The sequence below is a fragment of the Episyrphus balteatus genome, chromosome 3, assembly GCF_945859705.1.
Source record: "Episyrphus balteatus chromosome 3, idEpiBalt1.1, whole genome shotgun sequence".
Classification (NCBI taxonomy): domain Eukaryota; kingdom Metazoa; phylum Arthropoda; class Insecta; order Diptera; family Syrphidae; genus Episyrphus; species Episyrphus balteatus.
In genome coordinates, this window is record NC_079136.1 from 46,443,867 (window position 1) to 46,466,996 (window position 23,130).

Sequence of the window (23,130 nt, forward strand, 5' to 3'; positions counted from 1 at the left end):
TCACAACCCAAGCACAAATTTCGTGTTGACCTGTGTTATCCGTTGATCGTTAGCTGTCATAATCAGAACAGAATTCTGATCTGGATCATAAAACACAGCTCTTAAAAATAATTGATATTATAAAGTTTAAAAACTTGTTTCACAATATTTTATATAGTTTAAAGTAGCTACTGCTAAGCTTAAATCTTAGCTGAGCGTCAGAATCCTGAGCCGCAATTTCGAGTGACGAGGTGGCCTATTACTGAGCGGCAATCCTGACTCCTGAGCGACAACAACTTAAATCCTTCATTTTTTATAAGGACACTTAAAAGCTTCATTTAAAAAAAAATCTATGAATACTCGACTTACGTGCTGGAGTTCTACGTTCAATTCCTTCAAGCCTATTTTTTTTTAATTCTTAATTTAAAATTAGTTTAAAATTTTACCGTCACACACACGGCACTTTTTTTAAAAAGTCAAAGTGAAACGATTTTGTGATAGTTCTTCCGCTAAAAAGAAATTAAAAAAAATCATATGTGCAATTCACACGTGGTAGAAGTGAAACCTTAAAAAATTATTTTTCTTGAAAAAAATATTTAACTTATTTTCTTCTATCACCTTTAAATCCATTTTTACTTGCGATATAGGTACTATAGGGCAAGTTTAGGATTCGTAAAAAAAATCGAACTCGAGATAACAATTTTACATAACATTACGATGATGGAGAATGCCAAAAAAGTGGGTCCGGCAATTCTGTCTGTCTGTCTGTCTGTCTGTCTGTCTGTCTGTCTGTCTGTCTGTCTGTCTGTCTCTATCTGGAGCTGCAGCCTAAACGAGTGAAGTGATTTTCTTCAAACTTGGTAGTTAGCAGTTTTTGGTGATTCCCTAGAGGGGAAATTGAAATTTTTTTTTTATGACCAAAACTAACGGTACCTGCCATATAACGGAAATAGAAAAGTTAATTTTTTTCAAAAACGGCTCTAACGATTTTGATTAAAATTTTTGTGTGTAGTACTACACATAAGAGCCAACTTTTTAAATAAAAAAAATATTTTTTGTACCGTTATTAACGGTACCTGTCATAGAACTGGTTTTTTCATTTCTGAATATCTCTTACAACATTAACCCGATTTAAATGAAAAATTTTATACAAACGTGTGTAAGTAAAGATAATATTAAAAATTTAAAAAATTTTCAAAAAACGCATTTTTGGATTTTTAAAAAATATTTCAAAATTTTTTTTTGAAAAATCAATTTTTTGAAAACGGATCAATGAAAAATTTTGAAATTTAGTTTTTATGTGTAAATTAATTATTTCTTCAAAATGGCATACCAACTTTTTTTTTGAAAAATGTTAAAAAATTTTTATACATAAAAAATTATTTTTTTAAAAAACGGCTCCTACAATTTTCGAAATTTTTTTTTCTAAAAATACCTTTTTATACAAGAAATAAAATGGCATATTTGTTTTTTGTTTTAAGATAATTTAAAACGGAGTTTAATTAATTATAAAAACAGATTTAATTTTTTTATACTACTTATAAAATTTCTTCAAAATATCAAATTTTAAATTTCTTGAATAAAAAGCTTTAACATTATAGTTACTTTAAGCATAAGAGCAAGTACGTGCGACCCCAGTCGTGCAATTTATTTTTATATGACAACATAAAATTAATTTTATTTCATATGAAAGGTTATTGTTTAAGCTTTAAATATTTTCTTCGGGTTGGGGTCAAAATTCTGCCGGGGTCAAAATTCTTTTGTCAAAATTCTGCTTTCAAAATTCTGCTTCACAAAATTCTGCTTTCAAAATTCTGCTTTTCAAAATTCTGTTTTTCAAAATTCTGTTTTTCAAAATTCTGCTTTTCAAAATTCTGTTTTTCAAAATTCTGCAAAAAATTAAAAAAGGGTTTGGAAAATGTTAAAAAGCGCGCGCTTTTTAACATTTTCCAAACCCTTTTTTAATTTTTTGCAAAATTCTGTAAAATCATCTTCTTGATAAATTGTCTGCTTATTTGATTACTTACCTACATAATTTGTCATTCTTTGAATGCATATTAATTTTTGTTTAAATACTAAACATTTCCGAAAATAATTCAAATTTTTTTTAATTTATCAAATAAAGATGAATAATCAAAAATTTGAATAAGAAAAGGAATATTTTGTATCAAACAACATCGGTTCCAATAAGTTATAGATTTTATTCGAAAGAAAGTCAGTCTATGCATTTTAAAAAATATTTCCGACACTTAAACAAAAAAAAATTAGGAAAGTACCTATGTTGAATTACATTAATGAGGTGTATTTTTCTTTAGTCAGCACATATATGCTATAAAAAAAACAGAATTGGCAGAATTTTTTTGTTTAAGTATAATGCTGGCAGAATTTTGAAAAGCAGAATAGAAAAAAAGCAGAATTTTGAAAAACAGAATTTTCGTTAAAAAAGCAGAATTTTGAAAAGCAGAATTTTGAAGCCAGAATTTTGACCCGATCCCGATCAATTGACTATTTCAAAATTTCATATAAATCTTTTTACCCAATTTGAAGAAAAATGGCTTTTCAAAAATTTAGTTTACCTCAAAAACCGACCAAAAAGCATTTTTTTCCCTCTATAAAGACAAGCATTGAAAATTATTTTAGTTTTTGAATTTCTTGACAAAAATTAATATTAGAATTCCAAGAATCCAAACGGATTACTTAATTGAAATGACATCGCGATCTGAGAAATGCTTTCTTACTTTTGTAACTCACTGTATTTGTTTGAAAATTTTTATAAGGACATTAAAAGCTTCAATAAAACAAACAGCAACTCAAAAATTTACTGAGCCAACGATAAAAGCAACCATTTTAAAATCAAAAATTCATGGCTGGTATCACTTTTCTTAGCTGAAATTAGTTTGTACTATTTGAAAGGTCGGGGAATATTAAACACTGTTTAACTCGTCGGACCAATTGCTCAGTTATATAACAATAACCAGTAAATATTAAAATGTATTAAATAAAAAAAAGGTTACGCATACACCACAGTGACCCTAAAAACAAAAACCACAATTTAATCACTGACTGAATAATAAATGTATTTGTGCCTGGCTACACAGTGATTTTTCAATCGATTGAAAAATCACATACGGTGGCTCACACTGTTGTGCCCAATCACGTTCCACTATTACTTTTCTAGGAACAAATGTCAAAAAGAGGAAAAATTTAGCAATGCAAATGTACTGCCCTCAGAAAATTCAGTTCCCTTCATGATCATCTTCCCCCTTCACTCTTCATCCCTCTTGTCTACAAACTCACTGCTTAGGCGATTGAAAAATCACCGTGTAGCCAGGCACTTTGATATTTGTTAAAATATCACTGACTTCCAAAATCGTATAGTTTTTCAATCCAAATTTAATATAAAGTACTAGAGTCCTTACGTAGCAAGTGAATAGATAAAGCATAAAGAAGATAGTATCAAATAAAGTAGGTACCAAACAAAGTACCAAAAAATGAAAAATGCCAAAATTATGTACACTTAATTATTAGCCTACAAACGTGTTAACTTAAATGCATTTGGTAAACGTTCCGTAACATTATTAATATCCATTTTGTGTTTACAGGTATTTTAACTTACTAACTTAATTTTATGCAATCAAAGCTTGTATTATAAAAATTTCTAAGAATTTAGTTGGTTATTTTGGGTAAACTTAAAATTTAAATTCAGATTTTTACAGCAATACCAAATAGAAACCTAATGTTAATTTTCATCAGAAAAGCTTTCATTTTCAATTACAAATAACATTCTATCCCTATTTTTTGAAATGCCAGGTTTCTAACAATTCATTAATCTATCATTCTAAATAATGTATGTATGTAGGTATGTTTATGTATGTCATGTCTTTGAAGTTCACATCATTTATGTATCCAGTTTGATTAAAAACTAAAAAAAATAAATGAATAATTGAAAATATCTCAAATCACAACATGTACAAAATACCTCTATGACGATGGCTACCAAAATCATTTCGCATTGTCAACGGAAACACAACTCTTAATTAACTCTATGCAGTACAACTCAAAGTGGATACAAAAAAATAACAAAACATTGATAAACTAGCGCGAAGGACTAACATTGAACAAAAAAAAAATTGAAAAAAATGTATACACTTGTATAAAAGTTCAGTTGATACAACAATGCCAGAAAAAAAATCCTCTTTTGGTGGAGAATATATTGTCAAATCCTGATTCTAATTGAAAGTCATTCGAAATTGCATTCGCTTTTGGTAAACATTAAAATAATGGTCCTCAAAAGGTCATGGTAACATGTTCATGGTTTGAACTTATATAACGTTGTTCTCTCTTATGTACAATTTGACTGAATAGAATTTTTCTTTCAAATTGCCCTTTCTTTTTATTTCTTTATTTTTCGGCTATTAACTTATATGTCTTTCAGGTTTAACTTATTTATGCTATTAAAAAAAAAAATTATTTGATTAAAAGGTCCCAAAGTCTTAACACGATCGAAGTGATAAATTATTGTGAACGAATTTTTCAATCATTGAGGAAGATTTTAAACAATTTATTTATTATTCCAATGAATGACCTTAAGATTAAAGCATAAACATTGGAAATCACTTAACCCCAAAGCATTCCACCATGAAACGGTTTTTATATTAAAAAATAGGAAATTGGAAAACGAACTAAATTATTTCATCACAATACTTTTCCATCATTACATTTTCGATAAAGTCCAATTGGAAAAACCTTGACTTTTGTACATTTAATTTAGACATTACTTTAATCTGGGTTCAATTCTGGGGCCAATTTTATTCTCGATGTATGTGTATGAATCCCCTAGCAGTAGATCATGTTGTTGATTGTAGTATCTACTAAATCCACTAATCATCTGTTCATTAGTAAACTATCACCTCCAATAGAACAGGGCCCCTGTTCTGTAACTTTATCACTGGCGATAGACGTTTTTCAACGTCTCTAAAATCCATTTTCTTTCATAAATAAAGCAAAATTTTTTTCAAATTCAAAATTTATAAAAATCTGATTTCGCGGTCATGTTTGGATTTGGATTCCACAAAACCTATTACATCTCCGCAATGCAAAGCTGAAAAAGAGAAATATCCAAAAAACAACAAACCAAATATTACTATTCATTCCGTCTTAGTGATATAAGTTCATAATATATATTTTATTGAATATCTTAAAGATAATAAAATAATCACATCGATAAAAGCCATTCTACGTAAACCTAATATTGTTGTTGTCTATCTCACCCGAATTATAAATTCAAATAAGATATCATCTACTTGGTTTTACTACTTTCTTTATCCTTCGATGGAGTCTCCTTGACATCCTCAACTTTTTTCGAACTCGATTCCTTCTTAGATTCTATTGCACTAGCTCCTTCATCAGAACTTCCTTCTGCAGCATTCTCAGCTGCCAATCGTTTGTGTTCCGATTTCACCAATTCCCTCAACTCATCACCCCATCCCAAAGCATCAGCCACAGCATAGCAACCATCATCACAATCTCCAATATAAGCCACATCTCTTGTATTCTCATCTCTTCCATACATCAATCCAGGACTAAACGAATACCAAGATCTTCCTCCCCCACGTCCAACTTTGTCTCGATTAATCAGCAATCGCAGACAATCCGGACCTGGTCTATCGATCAGTCCAGCAAATGGTTGAACTTCCAATGAAGTGCCCATAATTATAAGCAAATCGCATTTTTTGAAATCTTTATCAGGAGCTGTGTAAAACCTCTCAGGCAAGTTCTCACCGAAAAAGACAATATCAGGCTTCACAACTCCATTGCATTTGGCACAAGTTGGAACTCTGTCGGCGAAGATCTCTTCCTTCATCCATTCCATTGAGTGTTCCTTGCGACAACCCAAACAATGACTGGTATAGAATGTTCCATGTGCCTCTACCAGTTTGGATTCTGGTATTCCGGCAATTCTTTCTAGAGTGTCTATATTTTGGGTGTAATGTCGGAGAAGGAGACCCTTGTCATGCAACAGACGGACAAAGTAATGCGATGGAGTCGGGTTAAATGTTCCCGGATAGAGTTCTTTTGCTAGAGCAAAAAAAGGCTGTGGATTATCAAGGAAATAGTCCATATCGAAGATTGCAGTTGGATGAGGAAGGTTGTACTTTTGCAAATTGTCATAAAGACCAGAACCAGGTGAACGGAAATCAGGAATTCCAGCAGCTACAAGAGACAATTATTGTTAAAAATGAGGAAAATGAAAAAAAGGAAGAACAGTGCATTTATGATGTTCATTTATCATAAATGCAGTTTGTACCACCCCAAAATTTTTTTTGCTCATTCGATAGAGAATTGGGTGGATATCATAACCCTGATTTTTCGCACTCGTGAAATTCAAATTTTAACCGCCATCTTGGATTTTAGTTTTTATTAAATATCTTGACTTCATTTCATCCTAGGTAAAAGTTGGTTATACAAAAAACGTAGACAATTAAATTTCGCGTCTTTTATGTTGAGAACACTTTTTCGAAATTCTGAATATTAAAAAAGTTACAAGCCAAAAAAGTAAAAAAAAAATTTTAAAAAGAAAATTTTTAGGTTATGAGCACTTTTTATCAAAGAAAGAAAACAGAAAACTAAAATAATGAAAATAAGTTCATAATTTTAGTTTATGTTTTGTGGACTTTATGAATAAAATTCAATTTAAAAAGTTTTTTATGACCTGAAGTCCAAAATGCGTTTCGCCCAGGTACAACAGTTGGGCTCATCAGTTAGATGCTGTTATATCCTTTCTAAGATGCAAAATTTTGGTCGATGATTACCGACACTTATTAAAATTACAGACCACGGGCAATACTTTTTAGGTACACGAATTTAATCAAATTCCCCTAGGAATATTAAAATTCACAGTATGTTTATGCTGTAAGTGTCGGTAATCATCGACCAAAATTTTGCGTCTTAGAAAGGATACAACAACTGGGCAGAACGCATTTAGGACTACAGGTCATTTAAAAAATTTGAACCTTTTTTTTCAAAATTATGAAAAAATCTTCCGAAAAAAGATTGTTCACCTTAAAATTCTCCACAAAATTCTCTGCTATACAACTTTTGTTTGTATCGCTATAAATACAAAAGTTATTAGGGTCAATGTGGGTAAATGTAAACAGGGGCAAATGAGAACATGGCTCATAACAAGCTTCAGTTAAGTCTCTGTGACGTATACATAAGTACAAATCGCGGACGCATGTATCTTTTAACTTATACGTCAAACTCAATGCTGTCAAGTGAGTATTCATTCGACGAGCGTATTTTCCGTGATAGATAATTTTTTAAAGTGCCAAACAAGTCGTTAGTCTTTCAGAAATATTAAATATTTTTGCAGATTCAATTAAGTCAGTATAATTTGCAAATACTTTTTAGTTTTGAATTTTGATGTAGATTCTATGTGAAACAAACAAATTTAAATACAGGACATTTATGTCGATTTGCATGTGTTTACATTTACCCCAGAATATTTTTCATAATGGGTAAATGTAAACAACGTATTCTGGGGGTAAATATAAACATATATTTTTGCTGAAATTATCTGTTTTAATAAAAATAAAGTAATTTTAGTCAATTACTATTGCTAAAGTGCCGTGGAGTCATATTTTAAAGTAGCCAAATCCATCATTTTCAGTGGATGATGTTGCAAAATCGGTCTTTGACGTAAAAATAAAAAAAAAATATGATGTTCAGAGGTGCTCAGGATGCATATTGGGTGCCTATATAAAGAATCAAAAGAAGAAAACAAAAACTTTTATTGGAATTTGAAAAAGTTTTTGTCAAATACCTTCTTGAACGTTTTTCAAGTCGTTATCCATATGATAAAGAGGAAATTCTAAATTTTAAATCAGTGTTCACATTTACCCCGAATTTGTAAAAAAACACAAACATGGTGGGGTATTTGTAAACATGCCATATTTGACTGTAATTTCAACAATTTGGGAAATATTTGTTTATATTTATAAAGAAGAATTGCCATCATTTCATATTTGCATTTGAAGATACCTGTGAAGTTGTTCTGTGAAAACATATTAAAATCTGAAGTCAGAAGAAAAAAAAGACATGAAATTGTTTACATTTACCCACATTGACCCTAATACTTTTTTGCCAAAAAAAATACCTTATTTTTAACAAAAGAAGAGACTTAAAAGTAAAAAAAAATTGCATGTCTTGAATTTTCTCTTGTAACACAAGAAAAAAAAATTAACAAAAAAGGAAAGATAAAAAAACAGACAAAAAAGTATTATATTATATTTTTTGTATTTATAGCGAGTATAGCAGAGTTGTGGAGAATTTTAATGGAAACAATCTTTTCTCGGAGGGTTTTTTTTTTATAATTTTGATAAAAGCTGCGTTTCTTTGGAAATATTTATCTACTGCTTAGTACTAAAAACTACTTTGAACTACTTTTGCTATACCTACTGAAAAAGTAGTTCAAAGCAGCTTTAAGTACTAAGCAGTAAATAAATACTTCCAAAGGAACGCAGCTAAAAAGTGCTCAAAACTTAAAGATGTTTTTATTTCTTATTTTTTTTTTTTTACTTTTTTGGCTTGTAAATTTTTCAGAAAATCGAAAAAGTGTTCTGCCGGTCAATAGAATAGGTTTACCCTATAAACGATAAAGAACTGAATTTTGTGCATACAAAAACCGAAGGAAAACCCTTTTTAATGATTCATATTCAAGGATATCTATTTTTCTGACTTATTTAAAAAAAAAAAACTGACCCAAAACTATTAAAACAATAAATTAATACAATTTATTACAATGCTACCAAAAAAGACGTTTTTTATCGGTCAATAGAATAGGTTCACTTGTCTTATTTGGGAAAATGAGACGAAAACGACTAAATTGTTAATGTAAAATAGTTTCTATCGATAAGATTGATGTTATTTTACAGATTTTATATTGAAAAAAAAAACCTTTTAATTAACAAGTATCTCAAAAACTGCAATAGGTTTCGGGTAGTGAAACTTTTTCATGTAATTTATGTTTACTTACTTCAGGCTTCTTTTATTGGATTTTTTGATTATATTTTATTCGAAAGTTATTATCTTCACTTGTAGAATTCACGAACAAGACATTTCCGAACTTTTCCAACAATTTAAAGGTCCGAAGAGTAGGATGACTATTACAAAAGTGTGAGATTTTACTCGTTTTTCTACAGTGAAACTGTTCTGACGGTGTGAATACCTCTTTATCCAGTAGAAAAGTCTACCTAAAGGTTTCGAATAAATCACTAAACTGTGAAAAAGTCATTTTGAGAGTGAGCTTGCATGAATTTGCAGTGAAACAAGACGAAGGAAAATCAAGGCCAGTCTTATTAAAATATGGAATATCGACTATAACCATTATTTTCACCTAATGGCTATAATGTCACTGCAAAAGCAGTTCGCCCCTTCTTAAATCAAATTAGAAATTATTTAAACCTTCCAGTATACACAAGTTTTATTTAATTCCTCGGAAAGAACACACACGCTCCAAATATCTTTTTTAACTCATGTGACACTTTTCGAAATTCAACCTATTTTCGATTCTTTGAGATTTTAACGGAGTTTCCTATTGGTTTTGAATGCGATCTTGGTTTGGGCACTTCTCATCAATCTTTCTACAGTTCAAAAGACTAAGAGTACTTGCAGGGGCAGATGTATTTAAGATTTTAATACGGAAGAATCGAATACCAACCAAAGGATAGTGCGTTTTTCTTTTAATTTTTAGGCTTTTTTCCCCTTGTATTATATTTTTATTATATTTTTCGTAGTTTTCTTTATTTCTTACAGAACTGCTAACTAGGTTCTACGATTTGTTTTTTTTTTTTTCAACAATTTTTATGGTTTCTTCGAAACTAAGGACTGTCTCATTTGCCCCTAAAACATGTTAAAATAAACCCCACTTTACTCCACCAAAAAAAACGCCCACTAATATAAGTATCCTTGAACCTAAACTTACTTTAAAGTGGGTGAACCTATTCTATTGACCGATCAAAATAAGCCTTATTTTAGAAACATTCCAAAAACAGGATATACATCTACCGTTACAATAGTTTTTTAACTTTATACCTTAGGGTGGGTGAAAAAAAATCGAAATTCGTTTTTTTTTCGATTTTGTACTCCGAAAAATCGATTGCTAGACACCTCTAGAATATACACACCAAATATGAGCTCTTTATATTAATGGGAAGGTCCATCGCTTCGCAATTTTCCATTTTTAAGCTTCTACGAAAAAAAAATTATTTTTTTATTAATTGACTTTAGCAATTTTTTTTTACATATTCTTGTAGAAAATTGAACGCTCTACAAAAAAGGCCTTTTACACTTTTTTCAATTATCTAACCGTTTAGTAGATATTTGAGGTCCACAAATCGAGAAAATCTTTAAAAATTCGTTTTTTGTTTTTAATTTTCTAACAAATTGAAAAACTATAATAATCAAACGAACATGACATATTCTTGTAGGAAACAGATTGCTCCACAAAAAATTCTAAAGATATTCCAGGTCAAAGTTAAAAAAATTATAAAAACAAATTTTCCAATTCACTGAAACTTCATTTTTTTTTTTTCAAATTAACAAGATGTATTCTTGTAGGGGCTTTAACGTTCTACAAAAAATTCCTTGGCATCAAATTGATTGCTTTAACCGTTTAGAAGATATTCCTATCCAAATCGCAATGCATATGGGTCATAAGAAAACTATTGAAATCAGTGGGCATTGGTTTGGATACGAATATCTTCTAAAGTCAAGGAATTTTTTGTAGAACGTTTAAGCCCCTACAAGAATACATCTTGTTAATTTGAAAATAATGAAGTTTCCGTGAATTGGAAAATTTTTAAAAGTAAAAATTGTTTTTATAATTTTTTTTAACTTTAACCTCGAATATCTTTAGAATGGTTAGATTAATAAAAAAAGTTGACAAGACTTTTTTTGTGGAGCAATCTATTGCCTACAAGAATATGTCATGCTCGTTTGATTATTATAATTTTTCAATTTGTTAAAAAATTAAGAACAAAAAACGAATTTTTAAAGATTTTCTCGATTTTTGGACCTCAAATATCTACTAAACGGTTAGATAATTGAAAAAAGTGTATAAGGCCTTTTTTGTAGAGCATTCTACAAGAATATGTAAAAAAAATTTGCTAAAAAGTCAATTAATAAAAAAAATAATTTTTTTTGTCGTAGAAGCTTGATGTAAAAATGGAAAATTGCGAAGCGAAGGACCTTCCCATTAATATAAAGAGCTCATATTTGGTGTGTATATTCTAGAGGTGTCTAGCAATCGATTTTTCGGAGTAAAAAATCGAAAATTGACCCACCCTAATGTAACTCTTTCTGATTTATATTTAGGAAAGCAGACATGCTTTGAAACTGCATTATCGAAAAGGATTTTGAAAATCTTTTTTTTAAAGAAAAAATCTCTTCCTTGCCGTTTACAGGGTGAACCATGAACCTATTATATTGACCGGCAGTGTAATTGTCTAAGTTTTTGTTGTATAACCTACTTTTACCTAGGATGAATAGAATTCGAGATATTTTCAATAAAAACTAAAATCCAAAATGGCAGCGAAAAGGTGAATTTCACGAGTGTGAAAAATCAGAGTTATGATATTCACCCAATTCTCTATCGAATGAGCAAAACAAATTAGGAAGTGGTACAAACTGCTGGGTCAAATTATAAATGCACTGGACTAGAAAATGAATTAGATAACGTACAAGTTGAGATGCCAGCTCCAACCATTGTGATGATATTCTTGAAACCCTTCTCCTTCCAGTGTTTCGTTAGACCATCGAATGTTAGATCGTCGATGACTTTTTCCTGTTCATCGGAGGTGCTGGAGAATTTTAATTTTTCAGCAAAGAATTTTTGTATTGCATCGACAGTTGGTTCAACTAAAAATACAAACATTTAAAAAATTCATAAAACTTGGTTCTATTATTTATGGACTTGACTGTAATATTGTTGTTTTTGTTTTTCTGTCTGACACGAGAGCAGCACAAAAAACAAAATCAATCAAATCATGTATTACATCTGCACTGCAGAAGACTAGATAAAATCTTTTACCATTTAATCGTTCTTGAAGTTTTTCTTTGTCCATTATGTTAAATAGATTCAGACGAAGATGAAGGGACAAAACACGACGGATATTTGTAATTAATTGCGTTGATAGAGCCGTGTTTATAATATTAAATTTTGCGTTTTTAATCGAAAGAAAATAGAGGAAAGTGACATTTGATTGACAAGTGACATTTGCTTTCATTTTGAAGGGTGTGTTCAGAAAGTAGATTTGAACTACGAAGGAATTGTAGTAGATTTTTATTTAAGGGGGAGAGTAAACTGGTACGCAATCGGTGCTAGGAGGCCACACAGTAGAAAAAAAGTACAAAAGCGGTATTATATCTTACGACAACAACTAATTCTGTTGCGAAAAATGCAAGTGTACACAAAACTGACGCCTTTTCGTAAGCGAAATTCTTGTCGACACTACTGGAACAGTTAGCTGCTGTCTACCGCTTTCTAAAACTTTCAAGGAAGAAAGACACCGGTTTATTATGCGGACAAAGTTTAGCCATAACTACATTGGCTCAAAAAGTGAAAAAGTACAAAAGTGAAAATTTTCAAACGCATTTTTGTATGTTTTTTCGGGATAGAAAATTAAAATAAATGATGCAGAATACTTATTTTTCCGCCCAAAAATTAATTTGTAAACTCTTTTTTACAAAAAAATCCCGCTAGCGAGAAAAAAAATGTTTTCACTTTTGTACTTTTTCAAAAAGTGGTGAATGTAGTTAAGCCTTTTCAATAAAGAATCATAAAGAAGCAGATATTGAAAAGAATAAAAATATACATTAATTACAATTTACAAATGCCACCGTTACTGTTAAGGAATGTCCCAAAACCAACGAAGACCGACAACAACAACAACAACAACAACAACAAAAAAAACCAACAGCTTTTTTGTATGAAAAACGTGCATGTTTCGGTATAGAATATTTTGTATTCGATTTTCGTTGGTTTTGGTCCAGTCTTAAAGTATAGCGTTTAAGTGTTTAAGTTCTTTTATTTGACACGGAATTCTCTATGATAAATTTTATTGGGGTCTTTCCATTTTAAAATGTGTTATAAAAGCTGGGGGCTTCACAAATTGTATATCATAAAATATTTACAAAAAACTTTTAACATCAACTTTGAAGATTTTTGTTCATTGTCGTTGACAAAGGCATGCGACTTAAACATTTTCAATGTGGTTTTTTGTTTCACACATAGAGACGGTATCTTCAGAGCCAATGGCAAGAGATTTAATTGCGGCCTGTGTCCCTCCCAATTAACAATTTTACTTACTTGCATAAGGTCCATTTTCTTCGATTCGGCAAGCTATAGTTTGTATAAGTTTAGTTTAAGGCTTACTTACGCAAATCATCCATTTTGGAAACAAAGGAGGTCTCTTGTTAAGGCCATCTGGAAGTGTTTAGAAGAAGCCTTGTAAATATAAGTTAAAGAAGACCTTCATAAGACCTGTTTGAACCGTTTTAAAGAAGCCTTCTATTTTCAAGTGACAGAAGGCTTTCATAAGACCTGTTCCAAGAGGTTCTTGTAAGTATGCAATGTTTTCATCTCTCAAGTATGCACTGTTTTTCACCAATAAGTATGCAAAGCTTTTATCCTGCAGATATGCAATGTTTGTAACACTTTAGAAAAAAACATTGCATTTTTATGTGAGGTTTCAAATAGCTCCCTTTTTGCCACTCATCTTTAATATTCGAGTATGGTCTACTGGTAAGGTGCTGGCTTGGTATGCAGAGGTACGCGGGATCGATTCCTGGCGGGGCCATTTGTGAAATAAAAAAAAATATGTTCTTTTTCAATTAAAATAAAATTCTTCCCATTTCAGAACGACAGGAAAAGCATTGATATGGCCAAAAAAGAAGAAAAAACAAAACAGAAAAAAATTAAAAGAAAAAAAAAATCAATAAAATCTTTTTTTTATTCATAAATTCAACATCTTATAACAACCTCCATAAGGCCTTATTATAACATCCAATGCAAATGATAGTTTCCTTAGCGAAGCTATAGTTTCCCTAAAATGTTTCATTGCATAAGGTCGTTTTACGGTGTTTGTCACAAGCTATTAGCTTGTGGATTGCCTGTGGAGGAAGGTCTTGGGGAAATTCGGTAATGTGCGCCAAAATGATTTGCATAAGACTTGTCCTTCTTCTTAAACAAGTCAAAAAATAGCTTGCATTGACCCTTATGAAAGCTAAATTGTTACTTGGGCTGTACTGTCATTCCGACTTTTGACTAGTCGATTTTAGCCGCACGATGTGTCGCACGTTTTAAGTCGACTAGGATTTTTCTATGGCGATTATCACTTAAGTCACCTGCGACTTACGTTCACAGGAGTCGAAAAGCTTCGCCGCTCGGCAAAAATCATCTCGTGAAAAGTCGGCATAACTTTTATCACAGGCAATAAAATTTTTCATAAATTTTGAATTTGAAAAAAAATTACTTTATTTACGGAAGTAAATGGATTTTAGAGACGTTCAAAAATGGTTATCGCCAGTGATAATGTTACAGAACAGGGGCATTGGTGAAAATCTGAATGTCCATGTCAGATATCACGTTATCGCTGAGTAAATATTGGACTGCATCGCCAGAACTTCATCTTAGAAAACACAGAATTATAATAAATCTACTTAAATTTTTAAAATGTCTATGCTTTTCTCAAAGCTCAAGATACAGGGAATAAATGTCTAAATATTCACCAATTACCATTTTACTATTAATAATATCGGTAATCTTGTCCACTTTTCACGTGAATGAACTCTTGCTACATATTTGCAAAAATTTTGTAAAAATAAATTCACCATCGTTATAATTATAGCCCAGTCGAATTAAACATTTCAAATGGAAAAAATTAGATCGTGCAATTTTTTTTCATAGGACGGTAGAGGGGATCACTGAGAGCTTAAAACCAGTTTTTCGGGAAAATCGACCTTGTGCTTAAGCCGCCATCTTGGTTTAAAGGTAAAATACGTTTTAGCGAATAACTCGAAAAATTGCACGATCTAATTATTTCAATTTCAGCTTAATTTTTTGTACATCCCGACTGGGCTATTAGGCGAAATGCCGCTTGTCATACATTTTTAAGTATTTCTTAGTATGTAATGGGTTGTATTTATTATTTCTATGTAAAAAACAGAAAAGAAATATTTTTTTTTCTTTCAATTTACTTCGTAGCCATTTTTTTTTTTTTAGTTGACGTTTACGTATGGTATAAAAAGAGAAGATATGATCATTAGAAAAAACTATGTATCGAGAGCTTTCAAAACTTAAAAATGGCTACTTAAGGTTTTGACAGCTGCCCATTGAAATTGTTGTTGCTTTTGACTTTGCCAAATTAATTTAAACGTCAAAACCTTATTACCCCATTTTGTAATATTAAGGTGCAGCAGACCCCATAATATTATGAAAGATAAACGAAAACGAAAGTCAAACGATAGGCAAATGGCAGTCGTAAAGATTAAGAAGTATCGTTGAAATAAAACGATTATCGTAATACGTAATCGCGTTTCAACGAGAACGAACTAGTTTCAACGATAATCGTTTTACAAAATAGGGTCCCTGGATTCGGCGTTATTTCGCTTTCATAAAATTCAATATTTATGGAAATTTGGCCTCGGATTTTAATTATGGCTGACATCAAATGTTTTTTCTTGATTTTCATTGGCTTATTAAGCACTCCTCTTTTCATATCTCGGGTGGATTTATTGTAAAACGCTAAAATTTTGAACTAGAGTTGGGCACTTTAGTTCATTTGAGTGATCGATCACTTTAGTTCAAATCACACTAATGAACTAGTTCTGAACTAGTTCATTTTAGTTCAATTTATTTTAATCACTCCGGTTTTGTTAGAATTAAAAACAAAACTGGTTTGTACAAACTGTATCCAAATTTATGTAAAATTGACGCATTCTACATAATAAAACAAATACAACCTAAGAATAACAGATATGTACATATTTTATTTTCTATAAAAATTCTTAATTTCGTTCATATACTTGTCGAGCTTTCTGGTTCCTGACAAAAGTCTAGAAGAAGTACGTTTTGCTTTCATTAAATGGAAATCATAGTAATGCAAGGACCAAAATGCTACTTGTTTTTTGTTCTTGCTTCGAAATAAGAGTAAGGGGTGCTTGAAGAAGAAACGCTGATACTGGCGCAAGCGACCTTTTGTTTTACATCTAAATCTTGAGGTAGAGCAGAAGAACTGATTTCGCTTAACAAAGAATTGGATGCAATTTCATATGCACTTTGGTTTCTGCACCCCTTTTTTAAACGTCTTTTGGGTTAAAAGGGCGCTGTCTTCGTATAAGACAAGGAGACAAGGACCAAATTTGAAAATTCCCTATTCAGATGAGACTTCCTTTCACCCAAAAAATATATTAAAAAATGATAATGTAAGGTTTCGTAATGTCATATTACGACTGCTTTAGGTTGCTGTTTAGTTTGTTGAAACAAATCTTTTTCGCTATTCGCGAACTAAATTGAACTAGGTAAGTGAACTAAGTTCACCAAGATGAACTAGTTCATTGAACTAGTTCGTTCGCGAACCACACAAGCCTATTTTGAACTGCCAAGAGCTAGTCCTAAATAAACTTGAATAATTCAAAGTCAAAAACGAAAAGAAAACTTTGCACAAAATGTCGATTTTTATTAATATCACCGTTATACAGACATGATTACAGTTAAATCATATTTTTTTTTAATCATTTTATTTTTTGTCTCTTTCGGCAAAATGTGGTGGTGTCTTTTTTTTTTATTGTTTATAACATTTAATAGTAGCATTAATATTTTTTCCTAGCTATAAGAATATTTTTTTTTTGTTTTATTTTTAGAATTTTACATAAAATTGCGAAAAAATTGATTGAATCGAGACAAGTAAAAATGTTTTTTGTTTTTTTAAATACGCAATATTATATTTATTATTATTATTTATTATTTTTAAATGTAAAGCTTGGGATAAATAGAGAGAGAGGTACTCGCTTTTATTTTTTTAATTTTTATTCTTTTTTTTTAAACAACAATTATGTATATAAGAAACGTGATTATAATATAATTAATTTATATTTTTTTATGTATAATAATAACATGTTTTTTGTTTTTTAATATAAAGCATTTCGTCGGTGAAACCAGAAAAGTGTGTAACTCCAAATTTTCTGAAAATTAGATTTGAATGCCATCTGTTAGACAAACCTAATATCTACCGTTCCTTAAACTCAGAATCCCCTTAAAGTTCATAGTTTTTTATTTATTAGCAAATTAGAAAATGAAAACTCATAGAAATCCCTTCAAAACGATTTAGTTTTTTTGCTCTCCTATAAAATTTGCTAAAATGGAGTTACACACTTTTCTGGTTTCACCGACGATTTCTATGACGATTTGAATTTAAATTGTTTGTAATTTATTTTTTTTTTTATTTTTGTTGCATTTTTAGTGACATCATTTTTATATAAATTAAACTTAATACTTAAATAACTTGAAAGACCGACAAATTTTACATGGCATCGCCCAATGGCAAAAAATCAGACAAATATTTCAGATACACAATGGTGAATATTCAAAAAAAATTGTAAGATTGATTGCAAGTTTTTTATTTCAAAAACGATTTTCGAATCAAATCTGAAATTCTACTTTTAAAGCCGAGTCCTATCTTAGGATCGGCTTTAAATATTTGAAAACTTCTGCCAGAGAAGCTTTTCCTTGACAATGGCGACAACACAAACCAAAAATACAATCAAACAATGATGAACTTTTAGAGATCAATATTTTTTAACTATCTGAAAGCAGATTTAAATGTTTCTTATATTGTTTTTCATTGGCTTTTTACATTGTTTCACTCTTTTTTGATTCAAATGGAATTTCGAATGCTAATATGAATCGATAGGAGTAAAATTCATTATAGCCAGCAGTCAAAAAAAAATGTTTGAAAATGTTCTGAGTGCAAATGGAAGAGAAAATGAGTAGAACTTTTGTTCATTTAGAAACGAAATTATAGTCTAGGACTCTATTTGTCTCCAGTCCTTAAATTTTTTTTAAACCATTTTTAATTCTAAGGACATGAGGAGAATTTGTTGTTTTTTTTTTTAATAGCAAAAGTGCATGGGCAAGTCAAGTAACTCTAAAGACTATAAAGCTTTTAGTAAGAAGTAATAACTTCCATAAGCTGCACTGAATTAATACTAACTCGTAGTTTGAAATATTTTGGGATATTTCATTTTGATGATTTAAATACATATTAGAATTTTTTGTTTTGAAAATTATTTGAAAAATAAGAAAAAAATTAAGGGAAAACTATGTTGGACTAGCCTACAATAATTTACATGACGTGTACATACATATGTATAAAAAAATATTAAATATTTAAAAAAATGATGCACAATTTTTTGGAAGAAGCCAATTAATTAATTTAAGAAATAAACTACACACGAAAAAATAAACATATACATTTTTTTTTTTTTTTAATTTAATTAATAAAAATCTATTGTCTACTTAAATAACCACTTGAGGAAAACGCTAACTGCAATTCCCACAAAAGAATACACCAGGCACTTAATTACCGTTGATTGTGATATTGAGCTTGACATAAGTGATGAAGGACGTTGTACGGGCGCATATTGTACACGCTCCAAGGTGGCTTGTATTTTTTTCAACTGTCTCGAGTGTTCTTCTAAAGTTTTATTAACTTGTTCAACTGATGTCATAATACTGAAGAAAAGAATAAAGATACAATTAAATAAATGTTAATTAATATTAAAATGATTTGTTTTATACTTTTTAATAGATTTTCCAGTCATGACTTTCTTAACACATTCCTCATTCGATTGACTAGAATCTGAGTGGATATTCATTCGATCGTGTGATAATTGGGTGATTGATTTACTTGCAAGTATTGCATTTCGCTTGGATGGTTTTAATGCACATAGGGATTGTCTAGATTCAGCACGTATAACATGCAATGGATCAGAGCTTACAATGCTGCCGGTACGAACCATTGGTGCTTTGTGAGTAGTTTTTGTTAAAACTTGATACTCTGATTCATATTGTTTGACATCGTTCCGGGGATCCCAGGGGCGTAGGTCGGCATATTTGTAGATCCACTTAAATGAGAAAATAAAAAATAGATATTTAAAACTGAGAATAAAGAAAAAGAGTGTGTGATTTGGAAATAAAATATAAAATTAAGTCATCGATTTAATATGCGCGTGTAAATTAATTCAAAACAAATTCTGCTATTTTAGTGGAGTGAAGATATTAATGCTTAAATTATTCAAATTTTATTTTGTTTGTTGTTTACCTATATACATATGTATTATTGACTTTTGTGTTCAACCATTTAACTTTTAATGTTATTTTAAGATTAATTTTTGATCTGTTAGCATCTTTGCTTCAAGTTTTGAAGGACCCTCCTTATTTCCCAAAAAAAAATTCCTTTTCACCTAAAACATTTTTAACGACCTTATGGATTTTTTGTTTGTTGTTTCATCTAAAACTCCGTATTTCTTAAGTAAATCATGTTTTTTACATGGGTTTCGGTTATATATTTTACCTGTTGTAGTTGTTTTTTGACCTTACATTAAATCGGCAGTAACTTTTCTTAGTGCAATTTTCGAGATCTTCACCATTTTGGATAATGTTCTTCTAGTACTATTTTTAATATTTAGCGGTTCATTGAAGAATAAACTTTTATTTTCTAAACCAATAAATGATGCACGGGGAAAAACACCTTAAAATTAGATGATGCTTACTTAAAATCCCATCTTTTTAAAACAATAAGTGTGCTTCTTAAAATAAATGTAAAGTGCACTTCATTCCGTTTTGATAAGAAATTTCATCTTAAAAACCAACTAAGAATGAAAAGATTCCATATTAATTCTTTATCGCTATATCAAACTTTTTGATTGGTCGATACAATCGTTGTAATGTGTGACTTTTCATAAATTTTTATACTGATTAATAAAGCAATTAAAGTTTCGGCTGACAAATAGCCTGTAGTTTTGCATTTTAAATACAACTATTTTTAACCATATCATAAAAAAATTAAAGCATTTAAGCTTTTAAGATCCTTTTCCGTAATTAAATGTTTTTAATAATAGCGCTTATTGTGTTGTATGTCTTGTGCTTTCAACTTTTTTTTATAAATTAAAGTGTAACAAAAAAATAAAAAATTTATTTCAATAGAAATAAATGATGCGCATACACCAGAGTGACCCATATTAAATTTATATTGGTAATATGAATAGGTATTAGGGTGGGTCAAAAAAATCGAAATTCTTTTTTTTTTATTTGGTACTCCGAAAAATCGATTGCTAGACACCTCTAGAATATACACACCAAATATGAGCTCTTTATATTAATGAGAAGGTCCTCCGCTTTGCAATTTTCCATTTTTACATCAAGCTTCTACTTAAAAAAAAATAATTTTTTTATTAATTGACTTTTTACCAAATTTCTTTTCATATTCTTGTAGGAAATTGAACGCTCTACAAAAAAGGCCTCATACACTTTTTGAAGTTATACTTCTTATGGGAGGGTGAGTATGAAAATTCACTTTTTGACAAGAATGTCAAAGGGATTATGACGCGATCACCATGGGTAGCAGGGATGTCGTTTAACCTTTAGAGTAGTCAGTACTTTAGTATTTAAAAATGCAGTACGCCGCAGTACGGCAAACATAAAACACACAACACGTTGCAAGTTACATGTGGCAAGTTGCATGTGGCAAGTTGTATGTGGCAAGTTGCATGTGGCAAGTTGTATGTGGCAAGTTGCATGTGGCAAGTTGCATGTGGCAAGTTGTATGTGGCAAGTTGCGTGTGGCAAGTTGCATGTGGCAGGCTGCATGTGGCAAGTTGCGTGTGGTAAGTTGCATGTGGCAAGTTGCGTGTGGCAAGTTGCATGTGGCAAGTTGTATGTGGCAAGTTGCGTGTGGCAAGTTGCATGTGGCAGGCTGCATGTGACAAGTTGCATGTGGTAATTTCCATGTGGCAAGTTGCCAGGGTTGCAAAAAGCTCACATTTCAGCTCAGCTCACAGCTCAGCTCAAATTTGAGCTAGCTCACTTTTGAGCTAGGTTCCATAGCTCAGCTCATTTGAGCTGAGCTGAAAGTGAGCTGAGCTGAAAGTGAGCGCCCCCAACTTCCAACGCCTATATCTCGGAATTTTGAAGAAAATGAAAAATAAAATTTTTGATGCCAAAAGGTAGCGGGGACTCTAACCTACATTTGGGTACAACTCTTATCCCTGTAGGTCCACGCGTTCTCAAACCGGGAGAACTTAAAAGTAAAAAAAAAAATAGGCACGATTCTGAAAAAATTGGCATGATGTGGCGGTTTAACATGGAAGGCGATTTTTTAAAAATCTGAAAATGTGCAAAGCGTAGGCCCATGATACAAGCTATCATTTGGCATCACTCCCAAAAATTGCTCTCAAAGATTCGGGGATTTTTCGAAAAAAAAATTTACCCTTACTTTCAAACACTATTTTCTCGGAATTTTGAAAAAAATCGAAAAACCGGATTATACCACTATCGGGTAGCTGAGAATATAAGCTTTCATATGGCACCACTCCCCTGTTTCTAGATCAAAGCGTTCGAACGCCTATATCGCGGAGTTTTGAAGAAAATGAAAACAAATTTTTTGATGCCAAAAGGTAGCGGGGACTCTAACCTACATTTGGGTACAACTCCCATCCCTGTAGGTCCACACGTTCTCAAACCGGGAGAACTTAAAAGTAAAAAAAAATTAGGCACGATTCTGATAAAATAGACATGATGTGGCGGTTTAAAATGAAAGGCGATATTTTAAAAATCTGACAATGTGCAAAGCGTAGGCCCATGATACAAGCTATCATTTGGCATCACTCCCAAAAATTGCTCTCAAACGGTTTAGCTTCCAGGAGCGTTCAAAGATTCGGGGATTTTTCGAAAAAAAATTTTACCCTTACTTTCAAACACGATTTTCTCGGAATTTTGAAAAAAATCGAAAAACCGGATTATACCACTATCGGGTAGCTGAGAATATAAGCTTTCATATGGCACCACTCCCCTGTTTCTAGATCAAAGCGTTCGAACGCCTATATCGCGGAGTTTTGAAGAAAATGAAAACAATTTTTTTGATGCCAAAAGGTAGCGGGGACTCTAACCTACATTTGGGTACAACTCCCATCCCTGTAGGTCCACGCGTTCTCAAACCGGGAGAACCTAAAAGTAAAAAAAAATTAGGCACGATTCTGATAAAATAGGCATGATGTGGCGGTTTAAAATGGAAGGCGATATTTTAAAAATCTGACAATGTGCAAAGCGTAGGCCCATGACACAAGCTATCATTTGGCATCACTCCCAAAAATTGCTCTCAAACGGTTTAGCTTCCAGGAGCGTTCAAAATTCGGGGATTTTTCGAAAAAAAAATTTACCCTTACTTTCAAACACGATTTTCTCGGAATTTTAAAAAAAAGTCGAAAAACCGGATTGTACCGGAATTTTTTTTTTATGATAAAAAAAGAAATATTTTACTAAAAAAAATAGAAATATATTTACTTTTAAAAAAACCAAGAAAAAAGATCACGAAAAATTATCTGTTTTATTTATAAAAATATCCATGTGTTAAAATAATTCCATTAATAACTAGAACCAAACATCTTAAGCTATGGTGTTTTATAAAAGTTTAAAATATCTTCATATTTCACTATACTTTCCAAATAAAATCAATGTATCCTCTCACCCATCACAGCTCAGCTCACTTTACCTTAGCTCACCCAACAGCTCAGCTCACCCAACAGCTCAGCTCAACCTTCAGCTCAGCTCACTTTCAGCTCAGCTCAAATGAGCTGAGCTATGGTACATACATAGCTCAAAAGTGAGCTAGCTGAAAAGTGAGCTAGCTCAAAATTTGAGCTGAGCTATGAGCTGAGCTGAGCTAACTTTTGAGCTTTGTAGCAACCCTGCAAGTTCCATATTGCTACTACTAGTGCTGAAGCACACACAATTCTCATAAAATTACCATATCGCACATTTTATGCGCAATTCATTTACTTTCGTTAACCATATACCGTACGTTCTGAACCGCACAA

At 31.2% G+C, this 23,130-nt stretch overlaps 3 protein-coding genes across 5 annotated transcripts in view; 1 reads left to right on the forward strand and 2 right to left on the reverse strand.

The window, feature by feature from the left end:
- LOC129913190 (uncharacterized protein DDB_G0288805) overlaps positions 1-23,130 on the forward strand; it is a 306,856-nt gene that overhangs the window by 185,737 nt on the left and 97,989 nt on the right. The gene's annotated exons all lie outside the window — the stretch shown is intronic.
- LOC129913192 (NAD-dependent protein deacetylase Sirt2) lies at positions 5,118-12,252 on the reverse strand. Its single transcript, XM_055991748.1, has 3 exons — positions 12,068-12,252; positions 11,719-11,895; positions 5,118-6,192 (listed from the first exon to the last, which is right to left on the reverse strand). Exons 1-3 carry the CDS (start codon positions 12,099-12,101, stop codon positions 5,279-5,281), a joined length of 1,125 nt encoding a protein of 374 aa, XP_055847723.1. The 5' UTR covers positions 12,102-12,252; the 3' UTR covers positions 5,118-5,278.
- The window catches only part of LOC129913188 (oxysterol-binding protein-related protein 8), a 78,434-nt gene continuing 72,938 nt past the window's right edge, over positions 17,635-23,130 (reverse strand). For 2 of the 3 annotated variants that reach the window (XM_055991741.1, XM_055991742.1), the window contains exons 9-10: positions 18,836-19,161; positions 17,636-18,769 (exon numbers count right to left, since the gene is read on the reverse strand). In XM_055991741.1, coding sequence (XP_055847716.1) covers positions 18,550-18,769; positions 18,836-19,161 — 546 coding nt within the window. In that variant the 3' untranslated portion in view covers positions 17,636-18,549. Of the gene's footprint in view, positions 18,770-18,835; positions 19,162-23,130 lie in introns of all 3 variants that reach the window. The other variant, XM_055991739.1, reaches the window with a different exon arrangement.